We start from the raw sequence: 8369 nt of genomic DNA, 5'->3' as shown, positions 1-8369 counted from the left end.
ATGGAAGCACACAGGAAGGAATGTCCTCTTGAGATGGTACAATGTCTAAATAAATGTGAGAAGGTGTTACAGCGACGATATTTAACCAGGCATGTTCAGACTGTATGTCCACATCGTATGGTTGACTGTCACTACTGCCACATTACAGGAAAACATCAGTTTATTGAGGAAGAGCATAAGAAAAAGTGTCCCAAGTATCCACTACCCTGTCCCAACAGTTGTTGGGTTGAGAATATTCCTCGTGAAGACATGGAAGCACATAAGAATGAGTGTCCTCTTGAGATGGTCCAGTGTGAGTATCACAATGTGGGGTGTGAAGAGAGGATGATGCGTAAGAGGAAGAGAGAACATGAGACAGTAGAGATGGAGAAACATTTATTTTTGACTAGGGATACACTCAATACTGCACTAAAGAAAATTGATACAGTAATGGTTGTACTAAATCAGACAGTTGCTTCACAAGAACGACGTTTCCCCAGTTACGTTACTGGCACAGCTGCAGCATCAACTATTGCAACAGCGAAATAGGCAGTTAGATTAACAGCCATGACAACAATTGTTAAATCAGGTGACCAATTGTGTCCAGTAGTTATAAGTATTTTTAGTTTCACTAAGGAAATGAGCAATCAGTTTGAAAGGTACAGTGACTCTTTCTATTCACATGACAAAGGATACCAGTTGTGTCTACGTGTCGATCCTGCTGGTAATGGTGATGGTAAAGGTACTCACTTGTCAGTGTTCCTGTACCTCATGAAGGGTGCATATGATGATGAGCTAACATGGCCACTGAGGGGAAAATTTCAAGTGAAACTGTTGAACCAGCTCAGTGACTGTGAGCATTATTCAGTGGCGTGGGTGTATGATGATCATAATGATGATGTTGCTGGTAGAGTGACTGATGGTAACAGAGTTGGAACTGGTTTGGGATATCCACGGTTCATTTCGAAGGAAAACCTTCATAAGGTCATTTCCACATGCCAATATCTCAAAGATGACTGTATCTTCCTCCAAGTTAGCAAACTATAAACTTCAATGTACAGTATAGCTTTGGTTTTAGGTCTACATAGTCATTTCCATATATACCACTTGTACAGTACTTTCTTATACTGTTGTGCTTTACTTCCAATAACTGTATCTTCACAACTTTATAATAGTCTGTGCTAGTAAGAGTATAGCACTTTTAATTCTCAACCTATGGTTGGCTAAAAAATTAACTTGATGAGTGGCTGATAATTGTGCACTTGATACAATTATGAAACTTTCCATATATGTTGTACTCCTTGTGACATTTTTTTGATATAGTGCCATCGTATATTTGACCTTTAGCTACTGCCATTTTTGTATTGAAAATTCATTGTTTTAGTCTTATCTAACTGAGGAATCATTAAACAGTTTCAAATTAAAGGTGCTGCTAAAACAAATCATTTGGCTTTTATTTGAAGTCAATAAGTGATTGCATTCCAAAGTTTTCATCATTTATATTAGCAAGAATTCATAATAATTGTATGGGGGAGAGTGTCTAACTGCCAGTATGGCCTGTACAAACACACTGCTATAAGCTCACCTTTGATCATATGTACACTTCTAGTCTGATCATACTGATGACAGAGAACTGTTGATAGGTGATGATTGGTGTTGATAAGGTCAAGCCCTTCTTCTAAGAGAAGCCTGAGGTGTTACTTGCAGCAGTGCCTTTGCTGAAATTACTCCAGTTAGATACTCTCCTCATACAAATATTATGAACTCTTGATATTAGTCATGAAATTCTATGAATTACTTGCCATTAGTAATTTACACTTGGCTAAGAGCAGAGAATTTTAAGACTTATAAAAGTGATCATGACTTTGTAGTGGAATGAGATACTAACTTCAAACAAAGTCAATATAATTCTTATCAATACCTTTAATTTGATGCCATGTTTTAATAGTGTAAAGTAAGATAAAGACAAAATGATTAATTTTCAATGAAAAAATGCTGTAAAGGTCACCAAAGGTCAAATCTATAATGGCACTATATCAAAGAACATATGTCACCGCAAATTGTGGAAAGTTTCATAATTGTATCACAAAGTGCTCATTTTTTGGTGCTGCACTGCTCTACTATAGTGGAGAAGAGAGTGTTAACACAACACAGACCCTCCACAAATCATTTGGTGTGATCATGATTCAAAGGGATTCTCTCAGACGTGTTAACAAGTGCACACTAGCAGAAAAAAGAAACTGAGCTATGATGTAATGAATAAAATCTTCACATATAGAATATACTACAAATCACAGAGTTTTACAGAGGAATCCTTTTGAATCACACTAAATCATCTGTAGAGGCTCTGTATTGTGTTAGATACTCTCCTCTCCACTATTTTACTAACTCTTGCCAATAGTATAACTATAATAGCATTAAAGGCAGTGAATAATAATTGTTTTCATATGCATTTAGACAGTACTCTTCCATCCCTCCTCCTACTCAGAAGCACACTGAAAACTGTTGTTGCTATACTATATTATCTGATCGAAGAACAGGATATCCTGTGTATACTCTCATTTGTCATTTGTCACATTGACAGTGAGTGGCTGCAGGTTCGAGGCTGCCCAGGTCCAGTCATGGATTATTTCATCTTTTCAAGCATACTTTCTGTAACAACTTTAAAATAGGCTGGAGGCCTACAGATCTTCAGCATAAATAAATAGATAAATAGACTACAGAATGTGATTATTTAGAACCTTACTTGTCTACATACACAGGAAAAAAAGTGGCATTTCCTGTAGCAGGATATGTGCAGGAAATTTACAGGACAGGTGACATTTCCAGCACATATCCAGGAGATGGAAATGTACAGGAAATTTGCAAATTTCCTGTACATTTCCTACTACATGATAGGGCACAATTTCCTGCAGATTTCCTGCACTGGACATATGAAATTTCCTACAGATTTCTTCTATAAGGTATTTATGAAATTTCCAATACATTTCCCCTATACAGTATCTATGGAATTTCCTATAGATTTCCCCTATACAATATCTATGAAATTTCCTATAGATTTCCCTTATACAATATCTATGACATTTCCAACAGATTTCTCATATACAGTATTAATGAAATTTCAAATACATTTCTTGTATAGTATCAAAAAAACTTCTACATGTGATAAAAACTGTAAACAATAATATCTACATGGTACTACATTATATACAAGTACACATGCAGTTACAAGGGTATAGTATAGCTACAAGTTAGTCACATAATACAGTACCATATATCAGATTTGGTGACCCATCACGAAAACTTCTTTTGCTTGGGACAAAGTGTGATCACCTGGGCTGAACCTGTTTAATTGACTACCATCTTTATCATCATATCAGCATGTTTGCTCCTTAAGCTTGAGTTTTAACTTTCATTAGCCCATCGTGTCACTCCTTGCTAGATGTCTCTCTGCTCTCTTGGTGTGTCGATGTCACTTAATATCTTCTTGATTGATAGCTATTTCCACCTTGCCCTTAAGTTCGGCATATTACAGCTGCTCCACTTTATTGAAGATTCTGCAAATTGTATAATGTAACTGAATGCACGGTATAATGCACATTAACAAAAAAATGCAACCTACACTACAATATAACTATTTTGTTTTGTTTTTCTTGGACATTTAAGAAAGTTAAACGATGCAAAATTACTGAAAACAGATCCAGTGTAGCCATATGAAAAATGTTTGTGGTCAGGGCCAACAAATATGAAAAACTGAATACATTAATACTATGCATAGAAAACACATTAATAGTAGGATCTACTGTATTTCGCAGATTGGACTCGCAGACTGGACTCACAGACTGGACTCGCAGACTGGACTCATGCACTAAGCTAAACAGCTTCTTAACAGTTATCCAGGCATTATCTAGCTCTTGTACCACTGGAAACACCATTATCAAGCTAAAACTGCTGAAGCTGCTCTTCCTACAAAGTCACAGAGTTCGCGAATGTACTAATTTAATAGAATGTTTACAAAACATGTGAACTTGTGCATACTAGCAGTGGTGGAGGCTATTGTAGTTGCGTAGGATTAATTCCTTTGCTGCTTTACTGCTTAGTACTAGCAGATAGGCTACTGTGAATGGCCAGAAGTAAATACTTAGCGATGTAGTTAGTATTGCGCTATCCGCTTAATGCTGCCCGCTAAGCTAGTTTACACCGATCTACAAATATGTTGTCACTATATAGACTGTGTAGAAAAGGCTATGTGTAGCCTATATCTAAACTATTTATGCACTATTATAACGTCTTGTAAATATTCTAATAAATTAGTGCACATGCGATATTTGTGACTTTGTAGGAAGAGCAGCTTCAGTAGTTTTAGCTTGACATTAGTGTCTACAGTGGTACAAGAACTAGAAAACGCCTGCATAATTGTTAAGAAGCTGTTTCTAGCTTAGCGTGAGTCCACTCCACAAAATACATTAGGCCTATTTGTAGCAGGTTGGCAGCTATTCTTGAAAACTAGCTCCTTAAGTGGCTGAAATACAGCAGAATCAATACCAAAATCTTTGGCTGACTGTTGAAGGCCATCTACCACTGATTCTCATGAAGCGAGGTCCTCGTGTCAAAGCCAGAAAAGGTGACTAGAGCCTGACAGGACACCCAGAAAACATAACCTCAAGAAACCAGTTTTGAGCATCAAAATTGCCAGATAGTTTGATAGTGTAGCTACCGACTAGAGGTGGTTGTTCAATTTCCCCTGGTGTATAATCTGGATCACTTTCTAAAATCAAGTTACAAATAATGGTAAAGTACTGTGTGGTATTATGTTCAATCCAAATGCACCTGGGAATGCATACATACTACTCAAGGTACTACTTAGCACAATTACTGTAGGCAAGATATGAGCAATGGATATAAGGTTACACATATTTTGAACAGGATGTCTGTTTGTGGCCTTGTTTAATGATACACCACAGAATAAACACATACTACAAACAAATAAACACATAATTACAAACAAGACTTGTAATCACAAAAGAGAACCTCACCTACAGACCAGGTGACACATCAACGACATATTCAGTAACAGCTCAAACTCAATTGTAGGTTGGCATCCTGAGGTCCGAGTGACTTTTTCAACAGGTGCTATAGTCTTAATGATGTTCACCATCTTGGCAAGGCTTAATACATCTGGTGATACATTCTGCTGACGAGTAACACTATATTTATCTCCAGACATACTATATACTCTATTGATGAGTGCGATTTTGATAACCTGGATATAACAAATATTTGTGTAATGGACTAGGCGACTCTAAATGATGCCTACCTTGTTTTCCTGCACCGAGTTGTAGTATGAAGAGCCTGTTTGTTTCCTCACATTAGAAGCAGTGGCAATAATACCATTCCTTTTCACATACGCATATGGAATTATAGCTGCTAAGGTAGGCGGGTGATGTGCGAGTAGTGACTTGAGTCCAGAACCCCTCGAGTTGAGACGGCCGCTTCACTGGCATTTTTTAATTTCACTACTTGCTTGCGGAGTCTTCTCTTTCTCTATGTCACAGAAGAACGCTTCGATTCTCTCCAACTTTCTGCCAGCACCTGCCAACGTCGCCATTTTTAATGTTCCCGCGCAGCATAACAAACGCCTCAACTTTTGTCAGAAAAAATATTAAGTTGTGCGCTTAGTAAAATCGAGGTTAAAATCAATCGGTTAAAATTCTTGCTCTTTGCGAACCACCCAACCTTTTACTCTAGAAGAGAAAGAGAGTATCTTCCCTCATGTACAGCTAGCTAAGCTTTATACGTAGCTATACTACTATAGATTATATAGAGGGCTAGCTATAATCTATGGTTATTAGTACAATTTAAATTCTAGTGCACAGACTAACGTACGAGAAGCCATACAATTGCACGTAAGAGTTTGCTACTTAATATCATTTCAGCCCTTCAGTACACTCAGACTTACTTCAAAGATTCTGTTGAGCAGCCTGCAACTGTCAGCACCCAACTAAATTACGTTTCAGATTGCCACATCTCTTGAGTGATGATTTTAAAAATTTTCCTGGTGGAGGGGGGCCTGCCCCCAGACCCCCTTGAAAATACGCTACAATTGCTATACCCTCAACTGTGGTGGCCCACCCGACTCTATTTTGCCAGAGCCGGCCCTGCTTGGTAGTCTTGTTCGGTTACACTTTGGTTCACACTTATCAGATTTGATCAATTTAATTGTTCAGGACAAGTAGTGCAATCTGGATCCAGAGGCAGAGATGGTTTCAGTGCCCACGGGTGATTAGTGCTGTGGCAATCTGGCTCAGTGCCTGAGACATGCTGAAACACGTAGTAGCTGCTGTAATAAATGAAGGAGTTGATTATATAATTATAGATACAGAATTTTGCATGTATGATCAGCTTTGGCTACACATCATGTGCAATTCCCACTGAGCCAAACTGGAAACTGACAAATCGCTACACCAAAATCTTTTAAGTGCATTCTATGTAAGTAACTATGCATCAGATGTAAAGCAAAGCACACATCACAATGTCGACCCCATTTGATGTAGTGTCATACTCATACATTATGTAGAGTCGTTTTTCTATGATAAATTGTGTGGGAATACTACCTTAAATAGACATGTACTTCTTGTAGCCAATATAGCTCCTAATGGCATTCAGTCCCCTTCATTGACTCATTGTCAATAATCTCTCAACGGACCACCCTATAGTTTGTGGCTGCTGATAGTAAAATATCTGAGTTGAGTTAGCTACATATACGTATGCTGGTGAGAATTTTATACATTTATCCCAGAAATTTTATTGCTGTTGTAGTGGCACAATGGATCCTAGCCACTACTGCTATGATCCAGTAGCAGTAGTAGTGGCTATACTGGATGGTAGCTTCATTGGTTTTGTATACATAATTATGTGTTGACCTGGTTATAGTGGTACTCCTCTGGTAAGAGTAGAAATGTGTGTGCTGAAGCTCCAACAGATACTGTAGAAAATGTATGGGAGATGAGTTTCCCAGTTCGCTGTGTATAGAAAATTGTTCCAGCTCATCGATAGAATGATTTTTTGCTTATTGTGAGATGACACATAACAGCCTATAATATTTAGTTTTATGGTGATTCTGTGTAATTCATAATACAAAGTAACGTAATTATGCATAGGTTGCTTGTTTTTGTTCTGTGCCATGGTTACCAATGGGGCTCAATAGAGAGTGTCTGGAAAGCCACCCATTTGTTTGTTTAACTATTACTAGCAATTACAAATTGTGGTAAACCTATTATATCAAACAGCATGTAGCATTTTTCAAGCTGTAATAATTTGTTATTACACATTATAGGTATATTGATCATGGGATTAAAGTTTGGTACATGGGTTAATTTCTATATTCTGCAAGACAACAAAAACTGTGAAGTGTGTGATAGAATTTTCAGTGGATGCAGATATATTCATGTAATAATTCTACCTTTAGCTATACCAGTTAAACTGCATAGTACAAACTGAAAATAAAATTATTGCAAAATTTTACAGTAATTTGAGCTGAAGTGTAACCATATCAATTTAAAATTCCATAGTAACTTCAAATCAATGACAGTAAAAGTGGCATGTGTCAAACTTATATTACATGCCTAACTGCAAACTACCAGAACAGGTGATATGTACTAATACAGAAAATGCACCAGAAATGTAAACAAATTACCTTGAAATTTCCGCATAACTGGAAATCACCTGGACAAGTGGTATGTACTAGTACAGGAAATGTTCCAGAAATGTGAACAAAGAACTCCTTGACAAAATTTGGTTGTGGAATTTCCTGCACAACTGGAAATTAGATGGAAGAGTGATATGTACAAGTACAGGAAATGTGTCAGAAATGTAAACCAAAAAATTTCCTTGACATTTCCAGTTCCAGGAAATGTGACATTTCCTGCATGAGTGGAAATTGCCTGGAAAGGTGGCATGTATTAGTGCAGGAAATGTGCCAGAAATATGAACAAAATATTCCTTGACATTTTTGTTAGTGGCATTTCCTGCAAAACTGGAAATCACTTGGAAAGGTGATATGTACAAGTACAAGAAATGTGTCAGAAATTCAAACAGAAAATTTCCTTGACATTTCCTGTACCGATATAACCGCCGGAAATGTGGTATTTTTTGCTGTGATAGAATTATCCTGAAGCAACTTCACCTACGACTCAGCTTTAACATTCTAACTGAACACCATTGCTAAATTATAAATTATTATGAATTATTTCTTTGCATGGTAAAAAGTATACTCCATATTCTATGCACTAAAAGTCTGCGAATAGTGGCCAGGTTGATCCCTAAGTAATCCAGTCGAATTAAAGTTGTACCCAGAAAACAATTTGAAGAGAGCTGATATCGGTATCATT

The 8369-nt window shown here is 37.2% G+C and overlaps 2 protein-coding genes and 1 long non-coding RNA gene across 3 annotated transcripts; 2 read left to right on the top strand and 1 right to left on the bottom strand.

The window, feature by feature from the left end:
• LOC136252807 (TNF receptor-associated factor 4-like) lies at nucleotides 1-528 on the top strand. Its single transcript, XM_066045379.1, has one exon. It carries the CDS (start codon nucleotides 1-3, stop codon nucleotides 526-528), a length of 528 nt encoding a protein of 175 aa, XP_065901451.1.
• Nucleotides 529-618: 90 nt separating this feature from the next.
• LOC136252805 (TNF receptor-associated factor 5-like) lies at nucleotides 619-1639 on the top strand. The gene is made up of 2 exons (XM_066045378.1): nucleotides 619-1011; nucleotides 1589-1639. Exons 1-2 carry the CDS (start codon nucleotides 619-621, stop codon nucleotides 1637-1639), a joined length of 444 nt encoding a protein of 147 aa, XP_065901450.1.
• Nucleotides 1640-3075: 1436 nt separating this feature from the next.
• Nucleotides 3076-6250, bottom strand: LOC136254508 (uncharacterized). The gene is made up of 3 exons (XR_010700525.1): nucleotides 5297-6250; nucleotides 5016-5242; nucleotides 3076-3536 (listed from the first exon to the last, which is right to left on the bottom strand). It is a non-coding gene; the product is annotated as an uncharacterized lncRNA (long non-coding RNA).
• Between the last annotated feature and the right edge of the window lie 2119 nt (nucleotides 6251-8369).

This window comes from Dysidea avara, chromosome 4 (assembly GCF_963678975.1).
Source record: "Dysidea avara chromosome 4, odDysAvar1.4, whole genome shotgun sequence".
Taxonomy (NCBI): Eukaryota; Metazoa; Porifera; class Demospongiae; order Dictyoceratida; family Dysideidae; genus Dysidea; species Dysidea avara.
Note: the sequence above shows the minus strand (reverse complement) of the source record. Positions and strands in the feature narration are given on the sequence as shown.